Source organism: Echeneis naucrates, chromosome 16 (assembly GCF_900963305.1).
Source record: "Echeneis naucrates chromosome 16, fEcheNa1.1, whole genome shotgun sequence".
Taxonomy (NCBI): domain Eukaryota; kingdom Metazoa; phylum Chordata; class Actinopteri; order Carangiformes; family Echeneidae; genus Echeneis; species Echeneis naucrates.
The window spans coordinates 11,580,391-11,603,137 of NC_042526.1; the positions used below are offsets into that span (position 1 = coordinate 11,580,391).

The window sequence follows — 22,747 nt, forward strand, 5'->3', positions numbered from 1 at the left end:
TGGATCGTTTAAAAGCTGTTCTGACTCCAGGGATCAAGCCTGGTCTGCTGCCTCACTCCTTTATGAAATACACAAATGTCGTCACCAAGAAAGAGACACATTGACTGTCCTGGGAGAGGGGTAAATACTTCAGATCACACAGATTTTCTTTTGTTTGGGTTATAGTCCGTAATGTCAGACAAAAAGTTAGTCACATAATAAAAACCATTTTCTTTCCCAGCTCTTGCATAATGTTGTGCTTTCTAATGCATGATATTGTTTGTATTGCTATGAAATTGGTCATTCCGTGAATCAGTGAATTTGTTTTCAGGCTGGACAGGGGCAGCTTGCAACTGCTGTGTCTGTACATCAGGATGGCAATTCTCAGAGCTGAGAGAGAAAAACTGTCTTATAATGCTCTTCTGGCAGCAAGGCAGTCCTGGGATGCATGGTGAGCCAAAATCTATTGAACCGTTTAGTTCAGCATCGAATATCAACGTATAGACACAATTATTTCCTTCTTAAAGCCCTAGCTATAGCCATAACCTGTCTGACCCCCATGTTCCATTTCAGGCCGCATGTCAGCAGTCCATGCCAAACAGAGCAGGCTGCTGTGTGGCTGCATGATGAGGAGGGGAGGCAGCAAACCACAGACTTTATTTCATTATCACCACAGCAGGTACTGCAGGTTTGATTACGTACCACCATTTCTGAAACATGCAGCTCAGCGTGTCACAGTATCAACTAAAGGCCAAACAGCAGGCAGCTCTGAATGATGCCGCAAGAAGCAGAACAAAACTTTGGCCTCCTCCCAGCAGGCAGTACTGCAGTTGCTCGTGCTGACTCAAGAGCAGGAGAGGAAGTGCCTGGTCAAGTTGGTGCACGGGGTCTCCCTCGAGGATCTGCAAGGGCCCAATCCCACACTGCCATGCACAGAACAAGGGGGTAAGTCAATATTTTTTACTGGATGGTTGTCATATCTATTGCTTTTTTGTTTGTTTTTTTGGTGTTGTCCTCATGTCTGTTCTTTTTCAGGCAGTCAGAATCTTACAGTTTTAAATAATGGCTGTATAAAAAGGCTGAGACAAATCCACGCCAGCCTGCAGACACACAATGAGACTCACACTCCCCAAGAGGAAACTAACTCTCCAGCACTCCAGCCCGACGTGCAGGCCCATATATGTAGATCAGCAGCATGGTCCCAACACAAGTTGAGGGATTGCTCCCTGATCCTCTTGACTCAACTGCTGGTGCTCCAAGAGATCCAAGCTTCTACATTACTGCCACCATTGGTGAGCAAGGTGAGTCTAAACAATCACGTTACTCAATAAAAAAATTTAAAAATTATTAAAGCACAGGTGCAAGAAACAAAACAATATATATGTTTGTTAGTGTGGACAGAATCTCCAAGTTCTGCGAGATGAGTATGAATCCAAACTTCGAGCACGGTGCAACACCAACCTGTTCCACCTCCTGATCTCAGGCGACCCTCTTTCTTCAAGCTCCATGCTCATCCCTAATTCAAACTTAGTACACAGCAGTAATGAGGAAAAGAAAGATCAGTCCTGCAGCACTGGAGGAGTCCAGGCCCCAAACATCACTGCTGGGTCAAGTCAGTTTTTTTCTGTCGCAGAGATGAGCAGACGAGGAAATGCTGCTGATGGTGCAGGTATGACAAACACAGACAAACATATCTTTATTTCCACACTCTGACAGCTACAGCTACAATGACTTTACATTAATTCCACAGTCTTGGAGGAGATGCCATACCTGGAGATCCTGTGTCCCTCGGATGCAACAAATAAAAGTCTAAAGGCAGAAGGAGGACCACAGGAGAAAGAGCAGGGAAGCCTTCAAAGTTACGAGAAACAGGGATCATTGATTGCTCTTGCTTGGAGCAAACCATCAGAAAATGACACCGACTGTGATGCAGAGGCTGCAGGTGGAGGCACAGGACAGAGCCAGGACAACGAGAGCAGTCTGAGGACACAAGTCCAACTCAGTGACATAAGCAGCACAGGTGAATACACACAGCGTGGGGAGACTTCTACAGAGAGCCATGACGGTGATGAAGAGGTGAAACTCACTTTGATCCAGGCTGATTCCAAAGGTCACCATGGTGCACAGTCTGCAGAGAAACAGCGCAGCACAAGAGGACAGGTATTGTGTATCTGATTTTATTTGCCATTTATATTATGGTAAGCTGACCTTGGAAGAAGGGGTAGCAGCAGATCTATGCAGATGTCCTCTGCTCTGGACTGACCAGTGAGACAGCTGAGTTTGGCAGAGATTATGTTAAGGTGGAAATATGTCCCAGCACAACAGAGTCAGAGCTTTGCAAATTCATAGGACCTGAACCAGCCAATGTGAGTCTGCAGTGGCATTCTGGTGTGCTACTTTACTATGGATATACACATCAACACATGGTTGATTTACTTTCAAAATTAACTCAGATGTTTATTTTTCTGTTTTAAAGTACGACTCTGGCCTCGCAGACAGTGAGGCAATGATCAAAGAGAGAGACAAAGAATCCACAATGACAGATGAAGTTCAAATGAGAGATCCATTTTCAGCAATGGAGAGAGAAAGAACAATGCGCAGCCTGGTGGACATGCAAAGGAAAGTGGAACAGAGGCAGCTGAGAGACAGAGAGAGACAACTGTTAAGGGTAAGAACAATGTGGACAGAGGGCCACTTTAAGAGTACTCCGATCACTGTGAATAAATGGCAGAGGTGATGACGTATGAGAGTATTTGTCCTTCAGGTTCAGGAGCGTCTGTTGATCGTCCAGAACAGAAAGGCAGAGGAGGACGTGCTGGGCCTGAAACATACTGACAGGTTAAGGCATGTCACACAAGACCTGCCACAGGTAAACCTACTGACAGAATCTGGGTGCATTTACACCTTTTGTATTATCTCTGACATCAAAGTGTTTCAGGAGGACAAGAACCAGCAGAAAACAGTAGTCAGAGAGCGGCTGGAGCAGCTGAGAAGAGAGCGCTCTTATGTCATGCAGTCCAAGCGAGACAGGTCGATGATAGTCCTTTGAAATAGACAAAGCTTGGCTGATTTTTAGACATAAGCGTTAACCACAGCCCCCTTTATTTCCTTTCCTTTAGAAATACTGCAGGATTTAAGGAACTCCTGGGTCCAGTTGGCCTCCACAGCAGAGAAACAGAGGACAAAGCAGAGTAACACACCACAGCTGCTTTATTTCAGGTGTCTAGTTAAAAATTACTTTTTTTTTTTTTAAAGGGACTATCTTTGTTTCTGAAACATTGTGTGTTCACATTCAGGCTTCACACATTGCATCAGCTGTTGCCTTCCTGTTTGTGATCATGTAAAGACAAAAATCATCTGAGTGCAGATTTTCATGTTACACATATAAAATACGACAGATCTCATCAAACTCGTAGTGACTGTTTATTATACAGTTTAATTATCATTTTGACAAACATAAGCATCAACAGTAACGTTTTATCAATGAACCCCTTCAGTTGTGCTCACATTTTCCCATGGCCTAAATTACATACACAAGGAGTCGCAGAGGTGCATGAGAACAGTCTACAGAGGTTCCTTCACCTCTTCTTCATGTGAACATAACATTAATACATTGGCCATTAGTTGTGTAAGAAATAATGTGACTACAGGAAGGACACTGCTGTAGACTTTAAATGCACCCATGGACTGGAGCTGTATTTATTTACAGATGTCGGGATGGGAATATTTGTAACGTTTCAAAGGACATAGGTTTCATTAACAACTCTACGATGGGGGAAAAAATACAGTATAATACAGAGGGTTTGGTGGGGGCCCGGTGGATTTCCTGTGTGAGGAGGAGCTCAGTCCTGGTGAGTTGAAGGAGAAAGACTGTCTACATTTGAGATTCACAGCAAATAAACATTCAGTTTTTTTTCCTGTTTAGTTGGCCCTATATACTGTCCGCTCACTCTGCAGTCCAACACAAAGCAGGAGTATCTATCACCCTAATAATCTTGAACATTCCACAGCGGCTCCAACACACTAAGCCACTGTATTACACACGTATACAAATTACACAAGCCTGTTCTCAACTCATAAGCAGAGTTTGGTTCAGGTTCTCTGGTCTCGAACACACAAACATTCAAACCAGCAAAGACACAAAAGATATAAATTCTCCAACTGAAGAAAACATGGCGCCTGCTGACAGTTGTTATAATCAAGGCTTTAATATTCTAGCAGAGTGACAGCTGGGGAGTAAACTGGACTAGCAAGCCCCATTCTCAGAATATGACAGTTCCAGTTTGGGGGTGTGGTGGGTTAAATGTGCGATTCTCAGCGGGCTTAGGTTTGAAATCAGGTTAGCTCTTAGGACAGCAGGGCACTTTGATAGCAGTGACGCACTTAAATTTTAACAGGTGCGCAGTCAAATTTCTTTGTGGTGTCCCAACCCTGGATCTACATGTGCAAGATCTTCAGCAAGAAGCAGCATGCGCTTGTTTGTGATAGACTAAACTACACCTTGTACAAGATAGTCAACAATATTTGCATTTTATACACTAGACTGGTGTTTCCCACAGTGAAAGGTAAAAGCCTAGGTTGAAAACAGAGAGATCCAATTCAAATTCAGTCAATGAACCTCTGAGAATGAGACCACCATCTTGTAGGAGGCTTTGATGAGCACTAATGTCCATAAACACAAAAATGGTCATCACATGTCCAGCATCTCTCTGACTTATGGGCACCACGGAACTGAGGAGTGTGGGTATATGTTTATGTATGTGTGACCATCTCTTTTTCATGGGAACAATAAAAAGAGATGGCTGCATGTATGTGCATCAGCTCTTGAATTTTGTTAGCAATGAGACTCAAGGGATGTTCATGTATTTATACTCTTATGTATATGCATGTCTTTATGTACGAGTCCTTCTATTGGTGTGCGCACTGCACCCCTGGGCCATGATGACCCCCTTCCTCATCAGAACTATCATTGTAGGCCTCTCTTCTGGCTCCACCTCCTGACCCTTGACTCCGGTCAAAATCTGTCAGATCAACTTCCTCTGCGTCAGCCGAAATCACTGGATTCTCCGCACGAGCAGGGAGCAAACACTCAAGTTCCTAAAAAATTGATTAAACAAAAGTTAGCAAAAGATTAAACAAAAATACAGAAAAGGCAAAAAACCACACAATTGGGCCATTTAACGATTGCAACTCACGTTCAGTTTTTCAGGGCTAATCCAGTTGTTCTCAGGAAACTGGACATCAAACTTAATGTAAAGGTCTCCCTTTTCAAAAGGATTTCTGTATTGAGGCATCCCCTCTCCCTTCACCATTCGAATACAGCCTGTCACACACATGCAAACACAATCCAACAATTAGTTTTGTTGTATTTTGTTATTTATATTTACCCATAAAAAAAGTAACATTTTGCATTTATGTACATAAATAAGTAATTTGGCTAGCTTTAAGTTCTATCTGTGCTTAATTCTCCAATCAACACACAATACATGTTTGAATGAATCAGCTGAAAAATCGATGTGTTGGTATGGAATGCTTTTGCAAAACTAAATTTTCCATAATTTTACATGAATGTGATTAATGAGATAAAATCACTTAATGTCATTTGAAGACGTGCTTACCTGGCTCAATGACCTTGCCAGGTGGGTATTTGACAAGCAACTGACGGCCATCCAGGTGTGTGACAGTCATCTGGAAGCCACACAGAGCCTCAACCAGGCCGATACGTTGGACCATGTGAAGGTCATTGCCCTCACGGCGGAATTCCTGTTTTTTTTTTATGCATTAAAACACAGGTTAATAAAAAATATGTCATCATTCATTGTAATGGTGGTTGTACTGAAGACGACACAAAGGTATACTACCTCATGATCTTTCTCTTGCAGCACCAGGACTATATCTCCTGGCTCAACACCTGGGGCTTGGTCAGCTTCCCCAGAGAACGTGATCTTCTGTCCATGCTTCATGCCTTTGTCCACATGCACTTCCAGAAGCTTAGTCTCCTTGCACACCTTGTGGCCCTCACACTTTCTGCAACGGTCCTTCTCATTTATCACCTCACCTATGTAAGTACAAATACAGATATTAGACAATGCCAGATTCCTTTTTTGCTTCTGATTATATATTTTCTGTGATTTTTGAATTTGTTTGTTACAGGTATTTTACCTTCTCCATTGCAGTCTGTGCAGACTGACTGCATCTGTTGGACCATCCCAGGGGCCAGCTGTCTAATCATGATTCTCATACCTCGTCCTCTACATGCCACACACTTCTGCACTGCTCCTGCCTTACCCCCTTGACTGGAAGATAAGCAGTAAAGTGTCATCATTCGAATATTTTTTTTTCCTTTCTTTGTGCAACAAAATGACTATAAGAACAATTCAGCATCGATCTGGAGATTTAAAACTACTTATAAGTATGCTAATTTAACAGTAATACGAATGCATTAAAAGATGACTCACCCATTGCAGGCACCACAAAGCACGTTCTTACTAAGCTGCAGTTTGGTAGTTTTGCCATTGTAGAGATCTTCAAGAGAAACTCTGTATGGAAAAAGAGTTATGTGACATTTAAGCCACTGAATCACCCAACACCATAAAAAAAAGAAAGAAAGAAAGAAAAGAAAAAAAAAAAAAAAAAAAAAAAACTTACTTCAGAGGGTGCACCATATCATCTCCTCTCCTCCTGCCTCCATTCCGTCCTCTGCCCTGCCCCCCCATGAACCCAAACAGTCCTCCGCCAAAAATGTGAGAGAAGATATCATCCATGCCAGGCCCTCCGCCTCCTCCCTCTCGTAGGCCTTGTTCTCCATAGCGATCATAGAGCTCCTTCTTCTCTGGGTTTGTCAGTACCTCATAGGCAAAACTGATCTCTTTAAACTGGAAAATATATCATTTTTGAATCAGACAGCTTGACAAGACAAAAACGAAAAATCAGTGCATAGCAAAAATGAGGGCCAGCTGGTTTTGTTTTTGATGAGCAAATATCAGGTGGAATGAAATAACGACTTGAGTCTACTCTCTTGTGTCAAATCAGCAACATCTGAGGAAATAAGTCAAAGAACAGTCAAATCAAACACTAACACGTTTTTCTCTAGGGGAAATCTATTTCATATGGTGTACCCTGATCTGCACCTTGTGTTATTCTTAAAAGAGCTGGCTTGTGTGATTGTGAAAAAGTCAGTATGCATAATTTCTTGGTCCCAACTGTTGAGCAACTGAGCTAATGAGGTTGGTCTTGTTACCAGCTATGATGTTGTTACTGTTACCATGGCATGCTTTGGTGCATCATACCTTGTCTCCAGCATCTGGGTTCTTGTCAGGATGGTACTCTTTGGCCAGTTTACGGTAAGCCTGTAATAAGCCAACATTAAATGTGAACATTGTAATGTGAGCATCCTGTACTCTGTTGTCATATAGTGTTAAATAGCTCTGTGAACAAATCACTGACCCTATTAAGTGTCCTTACTAGTGAAGGGCTTGACTTGTGACCCTGCTGTCAAAAACATCAGGACACCACTAAGAGCATCGCTGTTGTTGACATCGTAGTCACTCCAGTGTAGCAAAGAAATCGATGAAACTCCATCCTTGCATTTATATTGTTACTTTTCCTGCTTTGGCCGCTGATGTCAGGACGTATTAAAACCAATTGCAGTGCTCTTCTGATGAACACAGATCCCTGATAACGTTCATTTCGACATCAAATATTGTTTTGAAAACGAACTACACTGTCGCCAGTCGCTGCAACCATCGGTATCAAATACTGGTGATGTAAACAACTGGGATGACATTTGATTATTGTAAAACAGTTCAAGTTTATACTTGATTAACTGAGTCATTTGGATGCCTTGAGATTAGAAATATAAAACAGTTACAAAAGCCTTAAAAAACACACGATAATCCGCCTCACGCCATGATTTCCGAGGGACGCAGTGTTGTGGACTGTGAACAATTCGTGACTAACTGATATTTGAATGGAGTTTGTAGTGAACAGCGATGAGCATGTTGCTAACTACGTTAGCTCCGCGACGAGTGACATTAACGCTAACTGCTATGTAAGAACAAACGTTAGCTCCGGACACATTTCACGGCCATGTTTAGCATTATCAAACGTTACACCACCTCCGTTGGTCCACAGGTGCGGTTTTTCTGCCTCGGCATTTTCATCTAGCTGAGCTGTGAAGCCAACGTAACTGGTTAATTACTGCCCGATTCAGTACTGGCTATTTACTGGTATATCATCCAGTAGCCGGCAAGCTATCATACTCGTGGTCAACGGGGTATTTCTTCATTTTAGAGCCAGCAAACGCAATTTTCACGAATTTCACTTATAAGGAAACGATGGAATTGACAAACTTCGCCATCTGTTGTCTGCCACCAACATGTAACTCTGATCATCATAAACGAAAAAAAAAAACCCCAAAACGCGTTACTTAACATGTATGTAGCTTAGCTTCACGGCTAGGCTAGTAAACTCGAAGATGCTGCCGACCAAGGTTTATTAGCTGGTTTCTAGGCCACAGCTTACCGGTGACCTCTCTTCCTCTTTTGCTTTGGCTCATACTCCGATATATTCCCCTTTCGTTTAGGAGCGTACGTACCTTTTTAAGTTCATTTTCAGAGGCAGATGGTGAAACTCCGAGAATGTCGTATAGCTTGGTGTCCACAACGTTCGCCATGATGCTAACCGGCTAGCACAGAGAGACCTTCTGCGGAGGTTCAGCTGAGCTACAAGCCGACGCAGGATTCACCGACTGGGACTGTCCAGGGTTGCCAGATACTACGCACAAAAACACCCACTCTGAGAACGATGTCAGAAAACACCAGCCACATCATTGCAGAAGGAGCTGCTACGCGTTAATGTGAATGTGTCATTATTTTTACCAGCATTGAATGAATTAATCCGTTTTCAAGCAATATTTCCAAATTAATCGGTACCTTGTAAGAAAGCGTTGATGATGCAAACGTTTACGTTTGGTTGACTGATTAAAACAGTTATAAATGAATTCAAAGCCTCCCCTATATATATATATATATATATATATATATATATATATATATATATATATATATATATATATATAGGGGAGGCTTTGAATTCTATATATATATACTCTTTGTACCCACATATGTTAATTTAGACCATTAGAAATTGCAGCTATTTAGGTGGATTTGGTGCTGTGTGAAAAGGGTGCAGCCTAAAAATACACGTGTGATAAAGATATTTTAAGATCAAATTTTATTTTTTTATGTATTTCCCGATCATTAGATTTCAAATGGAATTATTTTTTCTAGACGAGACAAAGATTTAGCAGCTAAAACACCCTAAACCTGGGCTCATGGTATTTATTTAAAGGATTTACATCTGAAAGCTTTTCCACTAAGAGTTATTTCTCGGGTTGATGGTTCTGTATTAATGAAGGACACTCCATTTGGATAATCCCTTTTTGTGCAACTTCAAGGGCGTTTCAGAAGCGTATATCCTATTTTTGACTCAAAATTACACCACATATAGTAAGATACTGTTCATATTGGAGTATTACGAAACAATACATGGCTTTTGCATGTGGTTGTTCTGCATTGTGGGACTTCTTTTCCTTTCTGGATACATCCTCGAGGACTTGCCAGCATTTTTTAAATGAACATTGATGATAACAAAGTTTGCTGGAACCCTGGTTGCAAATATTTCTCTGTGGTATTTCAGGAACATTTATCTTTCATTCGACTTTTCTTCAACATTCATCAAATGCATTATCTGTACCATTATCTGCTCGGATAGATATTTGCCAGGGATTTAATATGAATACAGCCAACAGGGGACACATATTGTACTCTTTGACTGTAGGGGTATGTCAGGTCATACATCTCCACGGTGCTTATATTGCATATATGTAACTTGGATGCCAGGGCCTTTAGAAAACAAAAGCATTAAATCAGGAAAAGAAACGGTACCGAAACACCTGTCACACAGTCAGGTGTCATCGGTGGCCAAGTCAATTTAAATAATGAATTTATTGACATCAGATCCCTTCTTGGATTCTTCTATTTTAAAACTAAAGGGAAGACGGATGATGCTTTCAACACCGAGCTCTTCTCGGTGATCTTCATGATGACAGGAGATAAATATGTTGTTTACACGGCGCTCACTCTGTTGAACTTTTGATTACGTTTCAAGTATCCGCCATTTTGATTTCCAAATCTGACAGATTAATTTTTTCTTTCGGTTTTTTTTTTTTTTCTCCTTTCCGTCCACCTCGCCGTCTGCCGAAGTACATACAATTTGGACAGTGTCAACACAGCTCCTCCGCCGGCCGACCTCCGTGCGACGGCGGCGGCGGAGCGTTAAGTGACACTGCGGCCGGGGAAAGGGTCGCATCTCCGAGCTGGCAACGCAGTTATGAGCAGCCGGCCGCGGGCCTCCGACTGACCTGACGGCCGGTGTCTCCGAGCTGCAGTTCAAACTCCGGATGAACGCCCCGCAAATGATGCAGAGCAGGTAAGGGAGAATAAACAGAAAAGGTGAAACCTAAACGCCAAGCGACTCGCCAAGACCAAGCGGTCTGAAGTCGACGAGGCTAGCCGGGAGGACGTGCACCGAGCCCCGCGGTGATAGATGCCTGACCCCCGGTAGCTTCGGGATGTAGTCGCCGTTAGTGGCCGTGCGGAGCTGCATCACTTTAACGTTAGCAGCGTGACAGAGACCGAGCTAGCGGGCCGGTTCACCGTCTGCAGGCTGGGTAAGCGGAGGAAAGGTGGGAAAGGCGCTGACAGTCGGTCGGTAACGGGAGATAAGCTAATTTACCGTGAACTCCCTTTAAAGCTAATGGAAGCCATCTGACGCCAATGTGGCCGCTTCGCTGTTAGTCTGTCTGTGGATGGCCAACACGCACCGACAGCAGCTGCTCTCTGGTCGACACAGAGGCCTGTCTTACAGCTGAAACACGGTGGTGCTTTTGTTGTAAATTGAAAATTAATGTGTGGCTGTGGATTACATTCATGAAGTCGATGGTCTCGGCTCTAAAACACTCGTGTGTTGAGCTTTGTAGTGTTTACTGTGGTGAAGGGAACATCAGGGCATCTTACACCAAAGATCCCTTATCTTAGGCACCTGATTTTATTGGTCTATAAAAATCTATAAGTTGGCTTCAAACCCCCCGTTTATACAGTGAAATGACACAATTATCCAGTTGTTCGTGTGTGTGTGCGTGCGTGCGTGCGTGCGTGCGTGTGTGTGTGTTTGTTTGCTGGCTTTGCGGCTCCCGAGATTGTATCTATTTGTATGAGGTGCCTTATCTACACTATAGACAAACAAACGCTCCTTTGGTGGCATGTTCACCTTGGGAATCCACTGTTTTCATGAAATGGTCAGAGGATTTATGGATTATAAGCATGGACCATTTCTTCCTTTTTTTTTAATGGATTTGTTAATGTATCTGTGGTCTCCTGTGGTTCAGAGGTGTTTAAGATATGATGCTCTCTCCCTTCAAGCCGATGGCAGCTCCTATTGGCATCTTCATCTCAAGTTTTCACTTTGTAGAAAAAAAATGTTAGCTAATACAATACTCAGGAACCCAACTCACTGGCTGGCACAGCAGCATTGTCCAAATATAACATTTATATGCTCATGGCTCAAAGGGAAGGTACAGCAAATCTTGAAAGGAATGATTCTTTATCACTCCTTGTGTCATTTTTGTCTTATTTTTCTTTTACAGGTTGAAGACATTCTCTGCTGGTTTTGTAGGTCTGGTGTTGGTATGAATGAAGGGGATGTTTTCTTTCTTTCTTTTTTTTTTTGGTCTTCACTGTGTGAACTTGCTAACGTTGATAAATGCAGAGGCCATACAATGACAGTAAGGCAAGAAGCTGTTTAGCACATTCTGACTGAGGGTTCTACACCTTGTCCAAAAGTAAGAGCATACTTTCATGCAGTTTACAGTATTCAGTCATTTGTTTGTGTATGTAACACAGCCTCACACATTCCCATCACCTTTTGGTTAACAGCTAATTGTAAGTGTATGTGCTGGTGACGTCAGCCATGTTTTGGAAGTTTGACTTGCACACGACTTCTCATCTGGAGGCTTTACTGGACAAGGAGGATGTCACGCTCTCTGAGCTCATGGATGAGGAAGATGTGCTGCAGGAGTGCAAGGCTCAGAACAGGAGGTCTGTTTATTGTCAGCGTTAGAATATCAGCAGCGCACGAATACAATTGCAGCTCCAGTAATTTTCACAGTGCTAACTATTATGTCTTTTCTCATTGTGGCTTTGTAGACTTCTGTTGTTCTTGTGCCAAGATCAGTGCATGCAGGAACTGGTCTGTATGATTACTACAGAGCCCCCTGCTGGTGTAGAGGAGACCAAGCGCTTCAAGTAGGTGCTGTTGAAAATGTTGATGTATCATACTGTACTGTGTTGCATCACATTGTAGCTCTTAATTACTATTTTGTCATGAATTTAAGAGTTTAATCGGGCTCAGATTTGTAAAAGTGTTCTTGGTCCAACTACATAATCATTCTGCTGATAATTCATAGAAACAAAATAGCAAGACTACTTAACTGTCTGCTTGATAATCAAACTGTGCAAAGTAAGCCCAGTCATAATCCTGAAAAGGTTGTTTATGTTCATTCCTAACTCTCAGTGTGCTAAGACAGGAACTGAGATATTGATTTTCTTTCTGATTCATTTTACTGCCAGGTATATTTCCTTCTGTTTACTACAGGTATCCAAATATAGCATGTGAGCTGTTGACATGTGATGTGGGAATGATCAATGATAAGCTGGGTAATGAGGAGCCATTGTTGGAAACTCTCTATGCCTTCCTGGAGCAGCCATCTCCTCTTAACCCCCTCCTGGCATCTTTCTTCAGCAAGACAATTGGCAACCTCATCACACGGAAGACAGAACAGGTAACACACACTTACACGGGTAAATGAAAGGGGATACTTGGAAAAAAACAACAGCTTTGGTTTTGTGTTTTGATGATTTGCTTCAGAACGTCTGACAGATGATTAAATCAAAATAAGGCTGACTATGTGAACTGCTTTCAGCCAAGATTGTGGTTAAATTTTCTTCCTTGTGCAGTGGCATAATGCAGATGATATATCACACTAGTGTAAATAGTTCAAGTTTTACTCAGTGGTGGGCCTGAACGTCATGATCAGCTGGCCTGTCCGTTGGTACACTTTGGTCCATAACTCGCTGTATTCAGTTCACTAAAATCACATATATACACGCACAAATATCTTTACACTTATCTCTGGCGGCACCAGCTTCTGAGGACATTTTAAGCTTTATATACAAAATGAATTGTTCACGTCTTAAATTAATATCCATTTATTAGTGTAACTGAAGCATTGGCATTAGTTGTAGTTTGTGAATAGGTGTGCATACTTGGGTTTAATACTTGGTTCTAATTACTAAGTGGCCCAAAGAGACTTCCAGGGAGGCAATCCTGAAGACACCAATCATTCCAGAGGCACCCAGTTCATGGAATGGCTGGTAATGAGTTGATTGACATTTATTGTTGGTAATAGGTTTAATCAGCTCAGCCCTACAGCCTGGACAGACCTGAAGTGAAAGAGCATTCCTACTGACTTGTTCATGAAGGTCTACTTGCTTTGAAATATCCACTTTTTCATCAACAATGTCCCGCCTATTATTCTGAATATATTCCTTCTGTTTAATAATGGGAAGAAGTTTCTATATTTCTACTTACATGGGCAGCAATTTTTATCTTATATTTTTTGTCACAGTGTTTCCTTTGTTTTGCTTAGGTGATTAGCTTCCTGCGTGGAAAGGAGGGATTCCTTTCTTTGGTCTTGAAGCATATTGATACATCAGCCATGATGGATGTGCTCTTACGACTTATAAGCTGTGTGGAGCCCCCTCTTCTTCGCCTTGAGACTCTTACTGTATGAGAGAAATGGGCCTAGATTTATTCTTTTACAGATTCTATGTACAGCTATAAGTACAGCTATAATTGAAAACATTTTTTTTCAACAGTGGCTAAATGAAGAGAAGCTGGCTCAGAGACTCATAGAGCTCATTCACCCGGAGAGAGATGAAGAGGTAGGAGGGCAGTTCATTTTCTTTATAAGAAATATACTATAAACAGCCATTGGAGATGTATCAGTGTTGTTTTCTCTGACAGAGGCAATCCAATGCATCTCAAACTTTATGTGACATCATCCGCCTGAGTAGAGACCAGGCCAATCAGCTCCAGGAGATTTCACAACCTGACCCTTTACTGACTGTGCTGGAGTCGTAAGTCAAACAGATGCAAACCTGTGAATACTTTCACACTCTTTAGAAGGATGTGGAGACCACAGTATGCTCCATGTGTTTTTCAACAGGCAAGAATCAGTGGAGCAGTTGTTGCAGAATATGTTCTCAGGAGAGAGGTCTGAGAGCTGTATCGTCAATGGCATTCAGGTTCTTCTCACATTGCTGGAGATCAGGAGGCCGGTGTGAGTGAGAAACAGTATAAATGACACTGTCTAATTTTATTATATAACTATAACAAATTTTTCTTTTGATCCCCAGCCTAAATTTGATTTCTAAAATTGTCTCGAAGGGAAGTTAGTTATGGCTCTCTTTGACCAATGCATTACCATCCTGCTCATCGAATATTTTAGTTTTGATATATTTGGTCTGTGCTTGTTACAGGGTGGATGGTGTAATGGATGCTCAGGGATTTGAGAGAAGTTACACTATTAACAGCAGCATTTTGTTGGCCATCGAACCACACCTGATACACTTCCACCAGCTACTCCTAGAGCCACCCAAGGTATTTACACAAAATTTCTTGCAGATATATAAATCCAAATTTTGTTTAAATATTAAGTGACAAAGTACAAAGCTTGTAATGGAATAGAATGGAAATTTTAATCCAAATACCATACCTGGTTTTAAAAGTTACTTTTGATTTCTTTCTTGTTTAACTACTTGCCAAATTCAGGAGAAACCTCCACATCACACAATAACATAACATGCATGAATGCCAGAACATGCTATATATATATTTCTGTCCGCAGCTGACTTTTATGTTCAACCGTTTGATATATCTGCCAGACTGTTGTTTCCTCAATTCTCTATCTGTGCTTCTCTTTGAAGTATGTACATATGTATGTTCTTTTGTTAAGCGGAACCCTATGTTGACTACTCTGGGTGTGCTGGAGGAGCCACTGGGCAACACACGTTTGCACGTAGCCAGACTAGTTGCCTCCTTGCTGTATACCAGCTCTGCTAGCCATGCAGTCATAGCACAGGAACTCTGCAGACTCAATACAATGGACCTGCTTCTGGTGAGATGAGGAAAAACTCAGCATTTTTGGCAATATCCAAATTCAATGTAGAGATTTTTTTTAATTATATAATTATAAATGTTTGTGTGTTTTGTTTTTTTTTCAGGATTTATTCTTCAAGTACACATGGAACAACTTCCTGCACCTTCAAGTGGAGCTCTGTGTTGCTGCCATTCTTCGGCCATGTGCGCATGAAATGAGACTTCAGCCTAGCTTGAGTTCCCAGGATAAATTTAAGCTTCAGGATACAACACAAGAGCTGGCCTTGACTGAGACTTTAATTACAGAACATTCAGTCACCTCTGAAAACTCAGCATATAACTTAATGGTGACTCATGTAGGTATTAATGCATGTGTTTTTTTTTTTTGGTTTTTTTTGTTTGTTTTTTAAAGCAATCAGGCATTTGGTCTACTGGATCAGCTGCTGTGGGTTTTTGATTTTTTTTTTTTTTTCTCTAAACATTTGACTCCATGTTTTTCTCTCACAAGTTGTTTCAGCACTGCCACCTTGTCCAGAGGATTTTAGAGGCTTGGGAAGAAAATGATAAAATACAGTAAGGAATGTGAGATGGTAATTGCGCGTTTATTAAAGGCAGAATTTAGCAAAATAAATGAAGTGTATTGCATGTGCTTTCAGATCAGAAGGGGGTATGAGAAGAGGGTATATGGGGCATCTGACCAGGATTGCAAACACAGTCGTCCATAACCTGGAAAAGGGCCCAGTTCACACACAGATTAGCAGCCTTATTAAAGGTGCGTGCTGACAATCTCTGAAATGCATTCGTATGTACAAATAATAATAATCATGAAAAAATTGGAGCAAGTTTCGCTCAGCTGTTTTTGGTTGTAATGTTTCGATATAGAGCTGCCGGAAGACTATAGAGGGCGCTGGGAAACCTTTGTGGACCAGACACTGTCAGAGACAAATCGGAAGAACACTATAGATCTGGTAAACACACTTGCACATTTAATGTATCTGGTTGTAATTACACACTAAATGTAACACTTTTGGTGATGTTGTTTAGATTGGCACAGGAAACCCACGTCCTTCCTCAGAGGATGATATGGAAAGCCCCTTTCCCAAAGAATTGACAATTCAGCAGGTACACATACATACATACCAAGGGCTTCTCCTATCAGCTGTAGAAAGCTAATCCAACTTTGATATTGTTTTAGGCTTTTTCAGACTACCAGATTCAGCAGATGACAGCTAACTTTGTGGATCAGTTTGGCTTCAATGATGAGGAGTTTACTGATCACGACGACAGCATTGGGTAAATTAAGTGATCCTCCTTGTGTTGGCGTAAAGTTGTCATTGTGTGTTGACTGAACCATCTCTGCTGTTTTTGCAGGGCAACATTTGACCGAATTGCAGAGATAAATATCAACATTGATGGAGGCCAGGACACTGTGAGCTTTTTAATTCTTTGTACTCTTTTATTCACACATTTTCTCTGTAGGTTTGCATTTATAATATTTATGACCACCAGTAAGGGAAAAAAAAATAAATCAAAAACAGTGATTTGCTAATAAAAGTATTGAAAATGTAACAGAATTTCAAGTTTAAACATGCATTGTGGTATTTCTTTAACTTGACTAAAATTGCTAAAACCTGTCGTAATTGCTCTATGTAGGCTAACACAGCCGTGTTTGAGGCATGCTCCAAGGAGAGGATTCAGCCCTTTGATGATGATGAAGAGGACATCTGGGAGGAGAAGGCGATCAACTATGCAACTCAAACCAAGTCCCGGAACAGGTAGACATACAAGCAGAAGCACAGATTTACCAAAACATTTTGAAATTATTTATTCTAAATACATTTTCTTTTCCATAACCAAAGTCAACAAAAATGGATTGTTTGCTTCAAGGTTCGGTGGATCACAGTCCTTCCAGACCCAAGCAGGGAATAAAGCTGATAGGACAGCAACTTCTGGCACCAAACTTTCTGACAGAACAGCAGACTCGGATTCAGATGAGGAAGAAGAGTCCAAAGATGGCCTGGATCCTTTCTCGAACCCGGACCAGACCGCGACAACCAAGAGTGAGTGATATGACTAAGCTTGCTTTACATTTCAGAACTAAAGCATGTTTTGAGATGTTGCCTCTTGCAGAGTGTGAATGCTGTTGTGTTCATATGCAGACACTGGCTGGATAGCAGACTTTGGAGAGGTGAACTCAAAGGCACCTGTTGCGGGAGTGGGCTTTGCAGCATGGGAAACGCCAACATCCAAACCAGCTGCCACAGATGCAGAAGAGAAAGGGTGGGCCAAGTTCACAGACTTCCAGCCTTTCTGTTGGTGAGTCTAAGAGTAATCTTAAGCCTATTTTAGAAAAAGCAATATCAAGTATCAGTCAAGGTTTGTTTTGATTGAATTACCTTCCAATTATATAGTCCTATTCATTTTGCAATACTCTTTCAGTAATTTCAGATATTGATACTGGGAAATAATAAAGAAATTTTGGTGATAGTTTATTAAGGATAGATTGTATTTGAACAAAAGCCCCATAATAATATTTTTTTCTGTCAAAAGACCTAATCAATTTTAACTCAAAAAGCCAAATACTTGTAGATGCAGTTATTGAAAAGAAAGTAATATACTTTGCCTGTGTCACATAGCCATACTGCAAGTTAAAGGAGTGGGGAAAAAATTCCATGGACTTTGTAGTGATTGATTTCTCTGTGAGAATGCACTGAAAGACTGTTCATAGGTACAGGCAATGGTACACACACACACACACACACAATATGACGAGACAAATTTACCCTTTTATTTTAAATAACTGTATGCCGATTGTGCTTTGACACATTTTCTTTTCTGTGTTATCTATTCCCAGCTCTGAAACTGGCCCTAGATGCAGTTCTCCTGTGGACTCTGAGCTAAGTGGATCAGATAACACCAAACCAAACCAGAATCGTAAGTTTAATTTAACATAGTCATTGGCTAAAATGATAAAAACTACATTATTTTAAAGCTAACACCCATTCAACATCATATGTTATAGTTCACCTTTGTATGTGCATTGTGTGTTTATTGGCATAAAATCGATTAAAAAAAAAAAAGAAAAAACGATTCATGTTGTTGTTTTAAAATATTTAGTGGCATTATCAAAATAATGTCAGAAAATGTCTTCTTCACTCTCTGCAGCATGTGTGTGGAGTGTGTGTGTGGCAAGAAAAGCTCCCCTTGTGGCATCAGACAGTTCTTCCTCCAGTAGCTCTGACAGTGATGAAGAAGAAGGCAAGACAGAGTCTACGTCTAGTGAGACCGTCACCACAGAGACCCTCACCACTGGTGCTGGCAAGGAGACCATCCGGCTCACTGTGGATGCTAAAAATGAGAGGGCAGTCTTCACCAGGTACACACATACAAATGTGGCAGTGGCCAGCAATGGCTGTGATATGCCCCACATCCCCCCCTGTAGGCTGTCTTTGAATACTTTTCTAGAGCCCTCCTTTCCCTTTTCCCTTCAAACTTTTTCCCGCACAATTTTACTTCTATCTCTGCTGGTTCCTCTGATACCACCCTCCCCCTGTCTGTTCCCTCCTTTCTCATCTCCCCTTGACTCCAGAGTATTCAGACCAGCAGTCAGACGGTATGTTGTGCTTGAGGCCTTTCACTCAGGAGTGTGGAATGCTTTCCTGTTGTTGTATGGGGGATTTGAAAGGCCATCAGGAGCACAGATGTGCCACATGTTTTTGTTTGCTTGTTGCGTTTTTAACAAGGTGTAAGAATTAAGACCAAACCTTATTCATAAAAAGTACTAACTCACAACTGGCTACTTGCAGAGTCCTGTGATAGACTCATCTAATATTTGGACTGTGTGATACCCACATTCAACTGGTATAAATAACAAGACAGAGCATGAAATGGTGCTTTCAGCAATTTAGAAACGAAGTGGTGATCTTTTTACCAAAGTTTAGTCCGCTACATCAAAAACTAAAAGCAGCGTATGGCTGCTTACTATGGTGTTATGATATAGACAGTTGGTGTGATTAATTTCCTTTTGAGAACACCCCCACTACTAACGGTTTATCAGATAGCATGCTATGAACAAAAAGTTTCCACCAATCCAATATAACTCTTACTAATAAACACATCAGCAAGTTACTAACAAACGGTGCATTTACAAGCATGGTACAATTAGATAGATTAAATTTTTTTTCCATTTGAGACTAACTACCTTTGAACCAACTTTGTGCCCAACTCAGTTTGATTTTGGTCAGTAGCAGCCTGCCAAGTCTTGCCACAACAAGAACACAGGATACAAATGTTGATATGCACAGCGGATGTGATAATGGGCAGTGTGTTTGAGCCTGAGTTGAAAACTGGAGTGCCTTTTGGCCAGCAGCAGCTTCCAGCACCTGCACTCAGTCTCTATTATTTGAGGGAGATTAAGTGAGAAAATCCTCAGCAATCATCTTGCTAGGTTATTTGTGCTTTTGTTTTGTTTTTTTCAGCGACGCAGTTAAAGTGCCAATTGAAGGGCTGTCTGTGAAAGACAAAGGGAAAGCCAATGAGAAACAACAACGCAGAGACTGTCCCAGCCCAACTACTGCCAGTCCATCCGACCAGTCGACTGCTGTCACACAGTAAGTGTTTTGTGTCTTAGATATCTTTATGTACAGCTGAATGAAGTCAGAGTAACATTTTCATACAAAACAAATACTTCAAACTTAGGAATAGCACTTATCAAGAATAAGATCTTCCAATAGTGAAAACCTCTGCAGAGCTTTCCCACTGTTCAAACGCAGTGTTTTACAAAAATTTGTCCTCCACGTACAACTTCCTGGAGAGTTGGGAGTATTGAGATCAAATCTTCTTTTTTTTTTTTTTCTTCCTTTCTTTTTGTGATAGTTATCAGGTAGATTCCTTTTACCTCCTTTTTTTTTGTGATGGCATATAACTCTTATCCTTGGCAGACTAAATCAGACCTATTTGAATTTGTATCCTTTTTATTTTTACTCTACAGTGAGATGGACCCCTCTGCTAATGGACCGGCCTAACCACTTGGTACAGGGAGACACGCACGCACACGCTTATCACCAATCCATTCAACAAACAGCCATGCCACCTTTGCTTCCTATCAGCAGCTCTTCAGTGCCGTTTTACGTGTCTGCAGGTCCTAAATGTCAAACAGCCCTTAAGTGTGTATGTTGGATGCTAAAAATCTACATGTGGGCCATTGATGTTTCTTCTGTACTATGATATCATTAATTCTGACACCCCCCTCATTCCAAAGAAGAATGTATGTCTTGAAGAACATTTCATTGTGCTAGACCCACAAAACCAAACTATTTACATACAACTTCTACATGTTATAATAAAGACATTAGTCAGAAATTTAAATCCTTTATTAAATTCAGCATCAGAATGTCGGATAGTTTGAGCATGTCTGATCGCTGGGCATTAAGTCACAGCCCAGAAAAATTTTCTAGCAAAACATTTGACTGTTTACACTTTAGTAAAGAATATTGTATCCTAATTATCAGCCAAGATTTAAAAAAGCCAAGATGCTTGCAGAGCTAGTTGCCATGTTGTCTTCAGCACTTTAATGTACATGCCAGGCAGACAGTTTAGTAGTTTAAATGTGAGTGAAAATAATTAGATTTTTTTTTCTCTTTTTTTTTTCAGTCATGTTACCTGATCATCTTTCACTGAGAGTAAGAATTTTTTTGCTTTTGTCATGTTGAACAATAATGCTCTCTCTGTGGATTTGGGAGCATCAAATGTCACTTTCTCCTCAAACCTCTGACTGGTACATGCAGTTTAGGTGGGTTGGTGGGTGTGTGTGGGTGCGTGTGCCCGCGTGCCTGCGTGTGTGTTTGTGTCTGCTTGAGCTCTGTCTAAGGTACGGAGTGCATTTCTCAGGTGAAAAGGAGAGATGTGCAGATACAAAGAAAGCACACTTGTGTAACATACATACATGCACGCACGCATGCACACACACACACACGCACACATGCACATGCAGTGATATGCACATATGTGCATACACAACCGTATCTGTACTTGCACCCAAAAAAAAAATCCCCGTGGGACACAGTGATGTGCACATACCGATTCATATCACCCTTGGAGCTGTTTAAATGTAATATTGTGGAATTTGAACCTGTATTAGGCTGTGACTATTCTTGGTAATATGTAAACGTAATATAAATGTAAACAGTATATATAAACATTATATCTATTTTTGGAATAAATCCAATGTATGGAAAGGCGATTGTTTTGCAGGTTGCAACTTGTGTATTGTATGTGTCGTACTGTTGAAATGAGGCAATAATGACGTCTGTGTTTCGGTTAATAGCCCAGCATCAGTTCCTGTTCCTCAGCTACATACTTCCTACATGGGAGTTTGAGGTGTGCATGTGGTGTGTAAATGGGTGTATGCAGTGTGTCTTCCGTATTATTTACTGAAAAGATCATTCAGGTCATTATAACTTGGGCTCTTTTTCAGGTTTTAAACATACCAATAATACAAAAGTGTGCTTTAACATTCATCAAAGTTAAGAAAAATGTAGTTCTTCAAATGTATCTTTATCATAATGAGCATTCTTTGTAATGAGGGAATATTATCAAATAGAGCTGAACAGATTTGTCAGTACAATATGATAAAACTGGACATTATCTCCTGGTAGTTACATTGTGTTTATATTCAGTGTTGTTCACTGAAGTGCGCTCTGACTGTCCCTGAAGTCTAATGGAGGACAAAGGGAAGATCCCACATCGGTTGCTTTCATGTTAACATATTAGCACTCTCCTTACCTCCCATCAGACTTTATGGTATTAACGCAGTCTAACCATGAACAACAGAAGTCATGGCCAACACATGACCCAAGTTATGATGAACCAAAGAGATCTTAAAATCTGTGTCACACTTTACTTTTCTTTCTCCTCGTCTCTCTCTTTCTCAGGGCAGGAGTTGATTTCAATTGAATATTTACCTGTTGGATGATTTACATAGATTTTTGTATTTAATTTAAGAGCACCTTTTTCAAGAAGCACTTTTGGTTCTGTATTTGGAGGCACCAGGGTTCACCATATTATTCCCTACTGTGAGACGCGGGAACGTTTGACTTGAAGTGAATCATGCAGATATTTAAGATAGACTTTTTCTTCAATGCTTTCAGCCAAAGTGTGTCTTCCCACCAGTGGAAAACTGGGATTCATTATGTGTGAAGTAGCCTCTTTTCTTGCAGTGGTCGTACAGGAATGAATTTATCTAAAGCAATCTTTTCTGGCTACTTCCATGTTGTTAGTGGGTTTTTTTTTCCTTTTAGAATCAAATGGTGGAGTTAATAAATTCTTTGGATGCCGTATGTTTAAAACATACTAAAGTTTCATTTTATGTCACAGCCATTTTTGTTTAAATCTGTTCAACACTTAGACCGGTCTGAAGTGGAACTGTAGAGAGCTGGGGTTGTGTACCTTTATGTTTTGTTGTGTGTTTGTGTTTCCTTAACCTTGAGAG

General features: G+C 41.0%; 3 protein-coding genes across 3 annotated transcripts; 2 read left to right on the forward strand and 1 right to left on the reverse strand.

Annotated features, from left to right (window-relative positions):
- Positions 1–3,224, forward strand: LOC115056226 (uncharacterized). The gene is made up of 11 exons (XM_029522507.1): positions 1–120; positions 311–430; positions 553–658; positions 795–924; positions 1,015–1,280; positions 1,372–1,648; positions 1,730–2,139; positions 2,456–2,647; positions 2,744–2,848; positions 2,918–3,009; positions 3,099–3,224. The coding sequence occupies exons 2-11, from the start codon at positions 354–356 to the stop codon at positions 3,172–3,174; spliced, it is 1,731 nt and encodes a 576-aa protein (XP_029378367.1). The 5' UTR covers positions 1–120; positions 311–353; the 3' UTR covers positions 3,175–3,224.
- Positions 3,225–3,389: 165 nt separating this feature from the next.
- dnaja2b (DnaJ heat shock protein family (Hsp40) member A2b) lies at positions 3,390–8,731 on the reverse strand. Its single transcript, XM_029522513.1, has 9 exons — positions 8,576–8,731; positions 7,269–7,328; positions 6,628–6,854; positions 6,438–6,518; positions 6,142–6,275; positions 5,841–6,037; positions 5,598–5,742; positions 5,175–5,302; positions 3,390–5,076 (listed from the first exon to the last, which is right to left on the reverse strand). The coding sequence occupies exons 1-9, from the start codon at positions 8,651–8,653 to the stop codon at positions 4,888–4,890; spliced, it is 1,239 nt and encodes a 412-aa protein (XP_029378373.1). The 5' UTR covers positions 8,654–8,731; the 3' UTR covers positions 3,390–4,887.
- Positions 8,732–10,196: 1,465 nt separating this feature from the next.
- On the forward strand, positions 10,197–21,499 carry ppp6r2b (protein phosphatase 6, regulatory subunit 2b). The gene is made up of 25 exons (XM_029522488.1): positions 10,197–10,470; positions 11,687–11,881; positions 11,976–12,137; positions 12,246–12,344; positions 12,694–12,880; positions 13,748–13,885; positions 13,977–14,042; positions 14,125–14,237; positions 14,327–14,440; positions 14,640–14,760; positions 15,116–15,277; positions 15,384–15,614; positions 15,767–15,831; positions 15,915–16,030; positions 16,141–16,226; positions 16,303–16,380; positions 16,454–16,551; positions 16,630–16,687; positions 16,912–17,033; positions 17,146–17,318; positions 17,418–17,574; positions 18,113–18,192; positions 18,424–18,634; positions 19,737–19,868; positions 20,249–21,499. Exons 3-25 carry the CDS (start codon positions 12,010–12,012, stop codon positions 20,280–20,282), a joined length of 2,769 nt encoding a protein of 922 aa, XP_029378348.1. The 5' UTR covers positions 10,197–10,470; positions 11,687–11,881; positions 11,976–12,009; the 3' UTR covers positions 20,283–21,499.
- Positions 21,500–22,747: the final 1,248 nt, after the last annotated feature.